The 14,706-nt window shown below is 58.0% G+C and overlaps 1 protein-coding gene across 2 annotated transcripts; it reads left to right on the plus strand.

The window, feature by feature from the left end:
* Positions 1-103: 103 nt before the first annotated feature.
* On the plus strand, positions 104-14,195 carry CPT1B (carnitine palmitoyltransferase 1B). Of its 2 annotated transcripts, XM_043968854.1 has the most exons (19): positions 104-289; positions 2,299-2,458; positions 2,727-2,866; positions 3,144-3,321; positions 3,501-3,602; positions 3,762-3,899; positions 4,179-4,256; positions 9,856-9,963; positions 10,064-10,148; positions 10,640-10,835; positions 11,272-11,457; positions 11,561-11,666; positions 11,744-11,860; positions 12,052-12,216; positions 12,331-12,465; positions 12,557-12,709; positions 12,803-12,916; positions 13,359-13,451; positions 13,642-14,195. In XM_043968854.1, the coding sequence occupies exons 2-19, from the start codon at positions 2,318-2,320 to the stop codon at positions 13,729-13,731; spliced, it is 2,325 nt and encodes a 774-aa protein (XP_043824789.1). In that variant the 5' UTR covers positions 104-289; positions 2,299-2,317; the 3' UTR covers positions 13,732-14,195. The 2 variants fall into 2 exon arrangements, with proteins under 2 accessions (XP_043824789.1, XP_043824790.1); XM_043968855.1 differs by lacking the exons at positions 104-289; positions 2,299-2,458; positions 2,727-2,866 and adding an exon at positions 2,877-3,034.
* Positions 14,196-14,706: the final 511 nt, after the last annotated feature.

The raw sequence follows: 14,706 nt of genomic DNA on the forward strand, positions 1-14,706 counted from the left end.
GACTATTTTTAGGCTGGGTGGCAGGCCTCACGTGAGACACCCCCACCCCCTACCCTACTCGACTGCCCGCTGGACAGCCCCAAGAGGCGCGGGACCGCCGCTTTAGGGGGAGGGGGGAGGCTGCGATCTCCGCCCAGCGGTGGTTTTCTCGACCCCAATTTGGGAGCGGGTATCGGATTCCCGGAGGGGGAGTGGGGCGGGGCTGGAGGCGGCGGCTGAAGGACGCGAGGGCACAGGCCAGAACTGCCAGGCCTCTTCCCAGAGTGGACCCCTGCCCCTAGGTTGAGCCGTGAGTACGGGAAAGCCCGCGCGCCCGCCGAGGTGCCGGGGCTAGGGCAAGGGGCCCGAGCGGGGAATGCGCAGGGACTCGGCCTGGGCTAGCGAGTTGGCCCAGTGCCTACCTCCGGCGGAGAGCCCCCGGCCCCTTCTGTGCACGCTCTCAGCGGAGCCCCACGACCCCCGCGTTCTGCGGCCCCCACCGCTGGGCTCCCCTGCGCTCTCCCGTCCGTCCTCCCCTCCCCGGGTTCTACATGTGGGACATTCTTTTCCCCCCCACCCCGCCCACGTTCCCCAGGTGATCGGGCCTGGTCCTATACTGTCCCCATTGTCCCATGTTCGCCCCCACCCCACGTGCCCCCAGGGGTTCGGTGCTTCCCCGGCTGCTCGGCGTTCTGGGACACCCCGCCCCTGGTTCCTGTACTCACCCGCTCGGGCCAAGTAGAGGACCCATTGAGGTGGTGCCTCCTTCATGAGTGGGTGGGGCCGTTGTGGTCCCGCCCTCTCGCGTGGGACCGGTGGAACGGAGCGAGCAAGGGGCTCGAGGCTCGGGCGGCCGTTGGCGGCTCGGGGCTGGCCATGGGGCGGAGGGCGGCCGGCCGGGGCCGGGGCCAGGGCCGGGCCGGCGTCTGAGGGCGGCCCCACAACCTCTGAGCCGAGCCCAGCGCAGCCCAGCCCAGCAAGCCCGGGCCGGCCGGCCGCAGGGGCCGGGAGCGGTGAGGGGCAAACGGGGGAGGGAGGAGGAAGGGGAGGGTCTGAATCGGGGGGGGGGGCGGCTTGAGGGTCTGGGGGGGAGTCAAGCATCTTGGGGACAGATGTGCCCACAACCTGGTTTGAGGAGGGGTGGCAGTGACCGTAGATGGGGAGGGGTATCTGAGGCTGCCGATTGGCTCCCTGGAATCCTGGATCGAGGAACAGGTTTTCTGATTCATCCTGGAGTAGGGGGGAGTGGTGAGGCTGTAAGGTTGGAGGTGAGTGCTTGGGGGATCCTTCCTGTAACTCCGTATTGAAAAGGGTCAGAGGTTGCAGAAGTGGATTCATTTCCATCTCCCAGAGGAGTTCATTAAGTGTGTGCCTGCTGTGAGCAGGGCATGGTGCGAGTCCTGGGATGCGGGGACAGGTATGTCAGGGGCCCTGCCTGAAGTTCAGGAGCGGGGAGAGAAGGCGGAGGACCGCTGGTGGAGTGACTGTGACCTCAGGGAGGCTGAGACGGGCCTTAAAAGCAGAGGCACCAGCCCTGAGAAAGTTCATTCCTGGCACTGGTTGAAAGCATGAGCAAAGGCCAGTGTCCCTAAAGGGTAGAGTAGGGAAGGGAAGCAGAAGGTCCAGGTGGGCTGAATCTGCAAGGTCGTCTCAATGTCATCTGGGCTTGATTTTAGTAGATTGTGCGGGAGCCATTGAAGGTTTTGGAGCAGAAGAAGTGAGAGGTTGCCAAGATTTCGGTGGGAAGGCTGGAAGGCTGGAGGTAGGGAGAGCACTCAGGATGCTAGAAGGAGGGCTTGAACTAGGGATGGTGGTAAGAAAATGCCAGAAGGTGGAAACAGCAGGAGTTGGCAGGTTTTGTTGAGTTTTAGGCTTCATAGAAACTGGGCTGGTACCTTCACCAATGCAGGCTGGCACCTTTCCTGCAACTTAGAAATAGAATAAGTGACTTGCCCAGGGCCCCACAGCCAACATGTGAAAGAGGTGGGTTGGGAGGGCAGCTCCCATTTGTGCCAAGCTGAGGTGAAGGAATTGGTTAGACAGAGTAGTTGGTTGGCATGAATCTCTTGGGGGAGCTGTCTTTTGTACCTCCAAGTGGGTAGAGATGAGACAGTGGAAAGGGAAGGGGAGCAGGCCCTGGGTCAGTGTTCTAGGGCACTTTGCTTAGGGAATTTGAGCTGAATGGGGATCCATCAAGTAATGGAAAAGTGGTTAGGGGCCAAGGACTCGGAGGGCTGCCCCATACCTCACCTTGTCCACAGGCCACTGTCCCCAGCCTCGGGTTAGCCGCTTGTTGACTTGGCTTCATGTCCCCCAAAGGCCGCAGCTGCCCCCCAAGATGGCAGAAGCCCACCAGGCTGTGGCCTTCCAGTTCACAGTGACCCCCGATGGGGTGGACTTCCAGCTCAGCCGAGAGGCCCTGAAGCATGTCTACTTGTCTGGCATCAACTCTTGGAAGAAACGCCTCATCCGCATCAAGGTGGGAGCCCAGGCAGGACCAAGGGAGGTGGGCCAGACTGCCACGTGCTTCCTCCTTAGCTCCAGGGTCCCCAGAACAGAGGAGGCAAGAGGGGGAAGCCTGCTCTGTGCCCATCCCCTCCCACCTGGCTGCTGCTGAGGTCTCTGATCATAGCCCTGCCCTCCTCTGTTGATCCCCACACTGGCCACCTGGGGGCAGCACTCCAGTCTCATGCTTTCCCGTTCCTTAAGAGCCCTGGGGGGCTCTGCCCCCGCCCCCGTCCCCACAGAATGGCATCCTCAGGGGCGTGTATCCTGGCAGCCCCACCAGCTGGCTGGTCGTTGTCATGGCAACCATGGGCTCTTCCTACTGCAATATGGACATTTCCATGGGGATGATCTGCTGCATCCGGAAATACATCCCAGAGGGGTGAGGAGGCCCAGCTGAGGCCTGCAGGCTGGGCTTGGGTAGGGTTGTGGGCATGGGGCCCCAGCTCTGGTATCACTTTACACCCTGGGCCTCAGTCTGCTCGTGTCTGCAGTGAGGAGGCTGAGCTGTCCCTAGATGTACTTGCCTGTGTCACTGTCCAGAAGACTGGTTGGTCCCTTGGGGCATCTGGGAAAGCACTTGTGGGTTTAGGGAGGAAAGGGGAAGATGGGGAAGACTGTGGGGAAGGCTGCTGAGCTGGCGCTGTGTCCCTGGACAGATGCAGCCATTACCTGACCCTGCAGACCCGAACACTCATCAGCGTGGGCATCTTCTCCACCGGAGTCTGGGTGACTGGCATCTTCCTCTTTCGCCAGACCCTGAAATTGCTGCTCTCCTACCATGGCTGGATGTTTGAGATGCACGGCAAGACCAGCCGGATCACCAAGATCTGGGCTGTGAGCGGGGCCTGGCCTGGGCCGGGGAGCTGGGAGGAGGAGTCAGAATGGGAAGGGGGCCCTGGCTGGGGAGGTTGCCCCCCAAAACTTGGGCCCTCAGTCCCCATTGCTCCTAGTCTACTTGGTTTCACTCTGGGCCTGGCGACCCCCAACCCCCATAATCCTCTCATGACCTTCAGATCTGTGTCCGGCTCCTGTCCAAGCGCCGACCTATGCTCTACAGCTTCCAGACTTCTCTGCCCAAGTTGCCAGTGCCCAAAGTGGCAGCCACAGTCAATCGGGTAAGGGGCACAGACGGGCGGCTAAGGTTTGGGAGAAGGAGGTGGCTTGGCTAGAGGGTGGGCCAGGACCTCCAGCCTCTGCCTAGTCTCAGAGCAGGCAAGGCCTGGTGTGGAAACAGGACCCAAGCCTGATGAGAGCTTGGGGGGGGTGGGGAGCAGTACCTAGAATCTGTGAGGCCCTTGTTAGACGATGAGGAGTATTATCGAATGGAAGTGCTGGCTAAAGATTTCCAAGAGAAGACTGCTCCCCGGCTCCAGAAATACCTGGTGCTCAAGTCCTGGTGGGCGACCAACTATGTGAGTGCTCCCCCTCCTCCTCCCCCCTCTTGGGAGCTCCTCAGCTTCCCACCCTTCCTCCCTCTCTTCAATCCCTGGGAGTCCCTTCCTCCCTCTGGCTCTGACCTCCCCCTCCTCCCTCTGGCTCTGACCTCCCCCTCCTCCCTCTGGCTCTGACCTCCCCCTCCTCCCTCTGGCTCTGACCTCCCCCTCCTCCCTCTGGCTCTGACCTCCCCCTCTTCCCTCTGGCTCTGACCTCCCCCTCCTCCCACCCAGCTCTGACCTCCCCCTCCCCTATAGGTGAGTGACTGGTGGGAAGAATACATCTACCTTCGAGGCCGGAGCCCTATCATGGTGAATAGCAACTACTATGTGATGGTAAGAACTGTAGCCCCTGGGGGTTCTGGGGCCACAGGACAAGGGCAGCCAGCAGCTTGACTCTTACTCTGTCTGCTTTCTGCAACACCAGCTGGGGGGCCCATCAGGTCATGCTGGTCAGTTGCATGGAGGTGGGAACAAGCCTTGGGATCCCAACAGGGTCACCCCTTGAACCATGAAGGGCCCTGTGCATTAGCCATGACCAAAGAGCAGACAGAGCCTAGAGACCCAAGGCCAAGGCCAGGCTTTAAAGGGTCAGAGGTCATGAAGCAGACCAGAGGCAGGGTCTTCCGTCTTTTGCATTCTTCCTTAGTCCAAACTCTCAGGGTGCACCTGGAGTAGCCTCCTGGCTTCCAGCGCATCTGGGAGAACCCTCCTGCCCAATCACTCCTCCCCCAACCCAACCCTGCCCAAGAATCTTCAGGGGTTCTCCATTGTTTACTGGCTCCAGTCTAAGCAATTGATCTTGGCATTCAAAGCCCCTGACCAAGCCTTCCTCCTCCTCCTCCTCCAACACAATGGCTCGGCTCATTCGTGGCCACATGCCCTGCCTCTGAACTCTTCTGGGCCTAGCCTGGCCATAGCCACCTCCTTTGGGCAGTTTTCCCTGACTCCTCTCCCTTCTCAAACACATAGCATGCATCAGGCAGGTGGGCATTGGGTGACCCAGTGTTGCAGGCCCAGTTCATTGCTTCAGGGTGTGGCCGTGTCACTCCCCAAAGACTGGGACCTAGCCTAGTGCCGGGCACACAGTAACTCTGTTGTTGAGTGGTACCACGCTGCCTCTTCTTGCGTTGGAAATCTCTTGACCATCTTCCATGAACCTCCTGGCCTCTGCCCTGTGCGTTTGTGTTTGAGTGGAGGGGGAAGCTTTCCATGACTTCATTCGGTTGGATTCATCCAGCAAACATTAAGGGCCCACTGTGTGCTGGGCCCCTGCCCTCAAGGAGCCAACAAATAAGGGAGATAGGAGGTCAAAGGGTGATGATGGGATTGTCGCACAGTCTCGGTGGCTCCTTGGAAAAGATAGTGCAGTGGTTTGCCGTGTCCTTCTCCAGCTCATTTTGCAAATGAGGAAACTGAGCCAAAGTTAAGTGACTTCCTCAGGGGCATACAGCTAGTGTCTGCGGCAGGATTTGAACTCAGGAAGATGTCTTCCTGACTCCAGGCCTGGTGCTGTGTCCCCTATGGTGCCACCTAGCAGCCCCTAATTTTGGTACAAAGCACTTTACACAGGTTATCTGACTCGATCCTCACAACAACTTTGGAAATCAGGAAGCTTTTACTGCCTCCCTTTTACTGATGAAGAAAAGGAGGCCCAGGGTCCCACAGCTTGTTTCTGAAGCCAGATTGGAACTCAGCTCTCCCTCACTCCCACATCTAGCACTCTCCACTCCACCACCCAGATCTCTCTAAACTATTGCAATAGCCCTTTAAATGTTAGCCCTGCCAGACAGGCGTTATTATCTTACCCCCACTTTACAACTGAAGAAACTGAGGCCAAATGCTTAATGATGCCCCCAGAGGCCATGGCTAGTGAGTGCCAGAGGCAGGTTTTGAACCGGGGCCTTCCTGACTCCATGTGGCTGCAGCCAGTGTTCTAAGCCCCGTGATGGGTGGCATAGTGATCACTTCTTTTAGTGGAGACAGTAATCAGGGAAGGCTTCCTAGAGAAGGCCAGTGAGCTGGACCTTGATTGAAGCCAGCAACACGTGGCACAGTGGGTGGGAGAGGCTGAGGCAAGGCTCAGACGCTAAGACAGCTGGGCTAGGGGACTTGTGGGGTGGGATCCAGGGAGCCCCCAGGCTGGAAGTGCTGGCTGGAGAGGGCCTGAAATGTGGAACTACGGAATGTGTTTGGGGTAGGGGCGTCGTCGGTCAGTGCCAGTAGGGAAGAAGGACCAGCTGGGGCTTGGGCAGTATGGATTCTGGGATGCTCTGAACACTTAGCAGGGGTAGTCGTGGCTGAGGAATGGGCCACAGGAAGCGGCTACGGTGACTGAGCAGAGGGGCAGGGCTGAGCCTGTCCTGGGACTGGTCTTGCGGGGTTATGGATCTGGGTGTCTACAGCTGAGGGGCTGCAGCCCAGTGCCCTCGGGGTGAGGACTGGATTTGGGGTCAGAGAAGCCAAGTTCAAATGCCACCTTCACCTGACCTTCACCCAAGGGCCCTTCCAGCCCTGGCGCTTTCATCCTGGGGTTTGGAAGCTGAGGCATTTAGAGGCGAGAGGTGCCACCAGCAGAGACATAGGGATTGGCAGGAGAGCCAAGAATCTATCCTGGATGTGCTTCCAACTTCCCTCCCATGTCCTTGAGACTCCACCTGGCCTTCCCTCCTAACCTCCTTGGGTCCACACCCAAAGGGAGGGTCCTACAGAGTGGCCTCAAGGTCCTGGGCAGCCTTGGGGGGGGGGGATGTGAATCCGTAAAGGGAATAAGCCTAGTGGGGAGAGAGAATGTGGGCTCAAGAACCTGACCAAGGAAACGGGTCGAGAAGGTTGATTTAAAAGGAAGCAACAGGGACAGCTAGGTGGCACAGTGGATAGAGCACAGGCCTTGGATTCAGTAGTACCTGAGTTCAAATCTGGCCTCAGACACTTAACACTTATTAGCTGTGTGACCCTGGGCAAAATCACTTAACCCCAATTGCCTCACTAAAAAAAAAAATTTAAAAAAATAATAAAATAAAAGGAAGCAACAGAGATGTGTGCAGAGGGGAGCCTGGAGGACAGATGGTGCTAGAGATGGTCAGAAACACAGTCCTGGAGGGAGGAGGAAGGGAGCAACTCCTCCTTGAAGGAGATGAGAGGGAAGGGTGTGACACAGACCCACAGATGGGAGGGGGCTGAGGGGAAGAGACTCATCTAGAACTTAGCTCAGGATTACAGGAGCACATTGTGTCCTTGGAGCAATGTATGAAAAAAGCAAAAGAGCCCCCAACATCAAGGTTAAGAATTATCCTGGGGGGGGGGGCAGCTAGGTGGCGCAGTGGATAGAGCACCGGCCCTGGAGTCAGGAGTACCTGAGTTCAAATCTGGCCTCAGACACTTAACACTTACTAGCTGTGTGACCCTGGGCAAGTCACTTAACCCCAATTGCCTCACTAAAAAAAAAAAAAAGTTATCCTGCTAACCTGAAATGTAAGAGCTAATCTAAGGTGTTCAGCCAAGAACCTGTAGCTTCCAGGAGGTGGGGGGAGTGAGGTTTGTACCTGGGCTTCCTTACTACAGCAAAGAAAACCTTGCCCCTAAAATAACAGGACAGCACTGTCCAGACCGAAACACAGAAAATGCACTCTGCCTCTCACCTGGTATGATTGGTTAAAGGAGCATATGTTATGATGCGCCTACTGCCTGCCAAGACTAAAGCGAACAGTGAATCCCTGCCCTCAAACAGCTTCTGTTCTGAGAGGAAACGGCATCCACAGCTCCCGGCAGCACAGCGCTTGCCAGTCTGTCCTCACCCTCCTGTGGGGCCCCCCTCCTCCTGGATATTCTGTCCTGTCTGGGCCTGCGTGACATTGCACTCTCTCTCCCTCTCCTTCAGATCATGCCCCCAAACAGTGGGAGTCCCCTAGAATCCTGTGCTAAGCCCCTAATGCACTCTCTTGACACTGTGATGTCATCCGTTTCCTTGGGTTTAGTTATCTGTCCCAGATGTCTCTATCCATTCCCGTGTGTCTTCTGGGCTTCAAGCACTAATTACCTATTTGACATCTCAAATGTCCAGAACAGATGGCTACTCTTTCCCCCTCAACCTCCCCGAAGACACCACGTTCTGGGACTTCCAGGCCCCGGACTCCTTCCTTTCCTTCCCCCCACATAGCTCCCATCACAGGCTTTCTCACCACTCCGAGTTCCCATCCCCTCCTGAGACGATTGCAAGAGCTTAGCTGTTGTCTCTGCCTCAAATCTCCCCTCTGGAGTCCATCTCTGTGGAGGTCAAGGTGACTTTCCTTCCTCACGGCTCTGACCAGGTCACCCAGGTCAGTCAGTGGTGCCACCTCTTGCCACCAAAATCAAATGGAGGGGGGGTAGCTAGGTGACCCAGCGGATAGAGCACCAGCCCTGCCTGGATTCAGGAGGACCTGAGTTCAAATCTGGCCTCGGACACTTGACACCTACTAGCTGTGTGACCCTGGGCAGGTCACTTGACCCTCATTGCCCCACCAAAAAAAAAAAAAAAATCAAATGGAGGGGCCAGCTAGGTGGTACAGTGGATAAAGCACCGACCTTGGATTCAGGAGGACCTGAGTTCAAATCCGGCCTCAGACACTTGACACCTACTAGGTGTGTGACCCTGGGCAGGTCACTTAACCCTCATTGTCCCACCCCCCCAAAAAAATCAAATGGAAACTCCCATGCTTGGTTTCGCCTCCTGGCCCCAACCTGTTGTTCTAGCTACTCTGGACTTCACTCCCCCTCCTGACCTTTTTCCTGTTCCTTCCATGTGACACCCCATCTCCCACCTGTGCCTTTGCATCTGCTCTTGTACTCTTCACCTCAACTTCATACAAGACCCCATCCTCTCCATAAGGTCTTTCCTTATGGTAGCCTCCCTCCTAAACTCACTTGTATTCAGCCAACCTGGGGTTCTTTGTCGTCTTCATATTTAGGCCATATCTACTTACCTGTGTATGTTGTCTTCCTGCCCACCCCCACCTTTCCATGTAAACCCCTTGGGAGAAGGGATTATTTTCATTTTTAAAAATGTGGCCTCTGTGCCTATCACAGGTCCTGGCACACAGTGGGTGATTAATAAGTGCTTGTAGATTGATTGCTGTCTCCATATAAATATAGACTCAATAGATGCAAAATTAATACAAGGTGGTTTGGGGAGAGGAAGGGAGAGTAGATTGAAGAAAACCAACCAGAAGCAGACATGAGGCAAGGTGGGAGCCCATGCCAGGTGAGGGGCATAGCCAGGGAAGAATCGGTCTATTAGTTGAGGACTATTAGTTGAATCTGCAAATAACAGACGCAATAAGCAGCTGAGAGCCTCGGTAGATTCTTGAGGAGGGGAGTGACATGATGAAATGAATATGGGCTGGTAGGGTGGGTCAGGAGAGCAACGAGCGAAGATTTGGCAGTTACTAAATGGCTCCGACTTTTCTTGGCACACTGATGACATAAGATTACATATTTTTGCCTTTTGGGCTTGTCTCTGGTCCCCCAATGGGACCGTTGCTGATGTATACTCTAGATCCCTGTGCGTAGGTTTATTGGATGTGTGTTTAATTAGTATAAGGGAGAATGGATTTAGAGCAGGAAGAGATCTTGGAGCTCATCTAGCCAAGCTCCTTGCTTGGCCCAGGGGGGAGGGTCTAAGGGGCCACCCCGTATTTGGACCCTGGTCTTCTGGAGCCTGTGGGGGCTCTTTCCTTCTCCACCATAATGAAGGGAAAGATGTCTAGGGCAGTAACACCAGGGATGGAGAAGGAGACGTTGGCAGAGCGGCTTCCAAGGAAGGATGGACAGGACTAGGGACAGACTGGGGCGAGGTGATGAGACCCATGAGGGAGATGCAGGCCCCCCCCTTCCTTGCCGCCTCCCCTCCCCCCACTGACTCTGGCCCTCGGCTCCCGATCTCCTCCCTCTCCAGGATTTTATAATGACCCAGCACACCAACACTCAGGCAGCTCGACTGGGCAACGTGGTTCACGCCATGATCATGTACCGACGAAAGCTGGACCGCGAGGAGATCAAGCCGGTGAGTGCGGCCCTAGGAGCCTGGACTTGGCAGGTGGGGGGCACAGGCGGCACCTCGACGGGCCCCTGAAGTCTGCCCCTCTCCGGGGCTTGTCCCACAGGTGATGGCTCTGGGCATCGTGCCCATGTGTTCATATCAGATGGAGCGGATGTTCAACACCACCCGAATCCCAGGCAAAGATTCAGGTACCCAGTGTTGGCTTCCCTGCTATGGCAGGTCGAAGGTCTGGGTGCCCCTGTCGCACCTCATTCCCCCACAGCCCAAGCAGCCCCAGGCTTCTGAGCACTCTCCCAGCCTGACCAGAAGCCTGTCCCACTTCTTCCACTCTGTGAGTGGGACCTAGGCTCCTGTCAGATGCCAGATCTGAGGACCCACAGTGAAAGGGTCGGCAGGGCAGTGCGGGGATGAGAGGGGTGTTAGAGAGGGCAACGAGGGAGAGCCAGCAGCAAAGGACGCCAGTCACGGGCTTGGGGCCAGCTTGGGCTAGGGCACAAGGGTTTGTTCAGAGTAGACTGCACTTTGAATGGCTGTGGTGGGGCAGGGGAGGTGGGCCCAAGCCGCGGGATGGGGGATTCTCCCAAAGGAGCTGTCTGGGTGGCACTGTCCCTGATCCTCCATCCTGGAGCAGTGAGGCCGCCTCCCCTACCCCCATAACCTCCAGCTCCCCTGCCCCCAGATGTGTTACAGCACCTCGTCGACAGCAGGCATGTGGCTGTCTACCACAAGGGCCGCTTCTACAAGCTCTGGCTCTACCAGGGTTCCCAGCTGCTCAAGCCTCGGGACCTGGAGATGCAGTTCCAGAGGATCCTGGATGACTCTTGTCCCCCCCAGCCTGGAGAGGAGAAATTAGCGGCCCTCACAGCTGGGGGCAGGTATTGGAACTGAGGAGGCCCCGCCCCCGGCCCCAGGGGGGGCCCTTGACCAGCTTGTTGTTTGAGGAGGGGCTAAGCCTTAAGTAATGTAGCAGGCCATATCACCCTGAAGGCTCTGGGGGGCTGTACCGGGAAAGGGGGGGCAGCAGCAGGATGGGCCCGAAGCCATGGGGGTGCAGGGAGTCTCCCAGAGCTCAGGTGCCTCTGAGCTTATCTGAAGATGGTGCCTCTCCCAGCTCTTGACTGCCTGAGTCCTGGACCGGCCCATGTGGACGGGGCCACCTCCAGACCTCGTGCAGTAGGGCGAAGGGGCTGGGCTCTCCCCTGGCTGAGCCACTTAAGAGGGATTGAACTCAGTGGCCTCTGAGGAGGAGCCGTGAGCCGGTGCTCCCAAGGTACACCCCCACATCCCACCTGATGCTTCCCGGTCCCCCAGGGTGCAATGGGCTGAGGCTCGCCAGGCCTACTTCAGCACAGGGAAGAATAAGGCCTCGCTGGAAGCCATCGAGAAAGCTGCTTTCTTCGTGACCTTGGATGAGGAATCCCACGGCTATGACCCCGAGAATGAGGCCAGCCTCAGCCTCTATGGGAAGGCTCTGCTGCACGGCAACTGCTATAACAGGTGCGGCCCCAGCCCCGCCCTCTTCCCTGCTCTGGCTCCCAGCCCCTCCCTCCCTCATGCAAACCCTCTCTCCCACACCCCTTTGTACCGCACCCCCCCCCAGGTGGTTCGATAAGTCCTTCACCCTCATCGCCTTCAAGAATGGCAAGCTGGGTCTGAATACGGAGCATTCCTGGGCAGATGCCCCTATTGTCGGGCATCTCTGGGAGGTAAGGAGGCCGGGCACCGGGAGGCGACGGGGAGAGGGGCGCTTCGGCTGTGTTCCTCAGACTGCCTCCTCCTGCAGTTTGTGCTGGCCACGGACGCCTTCCACCTGGACTACACAGACTCTGGGCACTGTCAGGGCAAGCCTAACCATGCCCTGGCCCCCCCGCAGAGGCTGCAGTGGGAAATCCCTGAGGAGGTAGAGGGGAAACTCTGGGGGAGGGGAGGGGGCGGGGGAAACCCTGGGGGAGGGGAGGGGACACCCCTGCCCAGAACTCTTCCTACCAGGTGGGGCCCCCAGGCCGGCCCTAGTCTGCCCTGGCCTTCTATGGGGCTGGGAGCTCCTGACAGGAAAGGGGCTCAGCTCCAGCCTCCGCTCCCCGCCTACAGTGCCAGAAAATCGTGGAGAGCTCTTACCAGGTGGCCAAGGCCCTGGCTGACGACGTAGAGCTGTACTGCTTCCAGTTCATGCCCTTTGGCAAGGGCCTCATTAAGAAGTGCCGCACCAGCCCCGATGCCTTCGTGCAGATTGCCCTGCAGCTGGCCCACTTCCGGGTAAGAGCCCTCCCTGCCCGCTGTGGGGCCACGGCACCGGGTGATCGGTCAGGGTCGGGGGGGAGGGCTTGCCGATGCCCAGACAAGGGCCCCCGACACTTGCGCTCGCTCCAGGACAAAGGCAAGTTCTGCCTGACCTACGAGGCCTCGATGACACGAATGTTTCGGGATGGCAGGACGGAAACCGTGCGATCCTGCACCACGGAGGCCACAGCCTTTGTCCGGGCCATGATGGACACCGGCTACATGGTGAGCGCCCGCCTGGTGGGAGGGCAGGAAAGGAGAGGCTGGGGCCTCCCTGGAGGCCTAACTGACCCCTCGATCCCGGGTCTCCCTTCAGAAGCCAGACCTGCAGGATCTCTTCCGCAAAGCCGCAGAAAAGCACCAGAACATGTACCGCCTGGCCATGACGGGGGCTGGCATCGACCGGCACCTCTTCTGCCTGTATGTAGTCTCCAAGTACCTGGGCCTCCACTCCCCTTTCCTGGCCCAGGTGAGTGGTCGCTGGGCAGCTCTGCTGGGGAGGCACCTGGGATCTTCCTGCTCCCCTCCCGTCCCCCTTAATGCCCGCTTCCCTCTGCCTCAGGTCCTCTCAGAGCCTTGGAAACTCTCCACCAGCCAAATAGCCCAGTTCCAAATCCGCATGTTTGACCCAGAGAAGTATCCCAACCACCTGGCAGCCGGAGGGGGCTTTGGCCCAGTGAGTGACCCACCAGGGGCTGGGGGAGGGGCAGCCAATGTGCCATCCTTCCCTTTCCTAGCCTGAAACCTCCACTGCCCATCAGTCTTTGGGCCGAGACATGAAATAAGAGGGGCACAGCCTCTGGAAGATTGCTCTTAAAATGGGTGGCATCGGCTGAACGGGGCTGGAGGGGCTAGCTGCCTCCTCCTTGCAAGCAGGATGGATGAGTGTTGATTTGGGCATCTCTCCCAGCTGGGACAGCTGGAGGCCCCTGGCTCCCTGGGGGCCCTCACCTGGCAGGGGAGGCAGGGCTGACCCGGGGCGGATCCTGCAGGCGTGGCACTGGGCCCGAGGTTGGCCTGGCTGGTCTCAGGAGCCCAGGCCAGGGTGGGGCCAGCCCACTTTTCAGTCCCTGGGTTACTCACCTCCCGTTCTCCTCCCTCCCCTCGGTGCCATCCAGGTAGCTGATGATGGGTATGGGGTTTCTTACATGATCGCTGGTGAAAACACCATCTTCTTCCACATCTCCAGCAAATTCTCCAGTTCAGAAACAGTGAGTTCAATGCCAAGCCAGGTGGCTGGCAGCTGGCCGGTGAGGGTTAGGGAATGGATTCCAGGGGAGTGTGGGAGCCCAGAAGTACTGTGCCCTCCACAGAAGCAGGCAGTGTGTATGTGGGAATGGCGGGGGGAGCTTGGTGGGCCTCGGGCCTGCCTCGAAGTGACAGAGAGCTCTGCCCCTGCAGAATGCCCAGCGTTTCGGGAAGCACATCCACCAAGCCCTCATGGACATCGCTGCTCTTTTTGAGGCTCCTACCCCCAAAGTAGAGAGCTGAGACTGGAGAAGGTGGCCGGCTGCCCTTCCCCTTGCCCCTGCCCTCAGTGGCAGGAAGGGAGGGGCCGCGTGGCCAGAGCCCTTGAGCACGCCTCGGAGAGCAAGGCCCCTCCACCCACCCGGCCAGACACTGTCCCCTGACCAGAGAGGCACAGGAGGCAGGGGTGGTGGGGTGGGAACAGAATTTGTATTTTTTTCAGTAGATGTTAATAAAAATAAGGCTCTTTGTGGAATTCTGTCCTAACCATTAGGTAACAGACTTTGGTTTCTGTATTGTGTGTGAGCTGAGCACCTTGGAGAGCCAGCCTCCACGTGACAGAGCGGGGTGGGGATGATGGGGCTGAGATGCCACAACGGAGAGGGCTTGTGGCCCATCCTTGGACGGGTCTCCAGGATTGAGTGTGTGCTGCGCTGCTGGTGCCCATGGTTTCACTTTCAATAAAAACTCATGTTACAGAACACTCACCCGTCTGCCTCCTTGTATTCCTGCTCTGCACCAGGGACAGGGCCCAGTGAGAGGACCTTGGAGGCTCTGCTCTGGGGTTCAGCAAGGGGAGAGTGGGCTCGCCTCTCCTGTGGGTCCTATGAATGAGAGGATACTCCATTCTGCTCCTTCTTTCCCTCATCAAAGGCCAGCCAGACCTCTCTGAGCCGCTTAGGTATGGGCAGAGTGGCCCAAACCAAGCGTTAACTGAGTCTGGGGGCCTAGGTGGGACCCCCTGGAGCAGAAGAGTCTCTGCAGCCACAGGGGGCAGGAAGAGGCCCAGAGGAGTCCTGGGCTTGGGACACTTGAGGGAAGGACTAGGGGAGTGCAGGGGCTGCCCAGTCTGAGCCTGGGGAATGTTCTAGGATGCCCCAGTCTAATTACCTCCCTGGTGGATTCCTTAAGCCCTAGAAAAGCTGTTTGTATGGAAGGGAAAGTGCATTTTGGAAACCTGAGGCAAGATACTGGGGCTGCTGGGAGAGAAGGTAGGTG

Source organism: Dromiciops gliroides, chromosome 5, assembly GCF_019393635.1.
Source record: "Dromiciops gliroides isolate mDroGli1 chromosome 5, mDroGli1.pri, whole genome shotgun sequence".
In the NCBI taxonomy this organism is placed as follows: Eukaryota; Metazoa; Chordata; class Mammalia; order Microbiotheria; family Microbiotheriidae; genus Dromiciops; species Dromiciops gliroides.

What these genes read in the sequence shown, in the direction of transcription:
- CPT1B (XM_043968854.1), top strand. Translation starts at nt 2,318, where the DNA reads ATGGCAGAAGCCCACCAGGCTGTGGCCTTCCAGTTCACAGTGACCCCC. An exon ending in ACCGCGAGGAGATCAAGCCG is followed by an intron (nt 9,964 to 10,063) that starts GTGAGTGCGGCC and finishes CTTGTCCCACAG; the next exon opens with GTGATGGCTCTGGGCATCGT. An exon ending in CACGGCAACTGCTATAACAG is followed by an intron (nt 11,458 to 11,560) that starts GTGCGGCCCCAG and finishes ACCCCCCCCCAG; the next exon opens with GTGGTTCGATAAGTCCTTCA.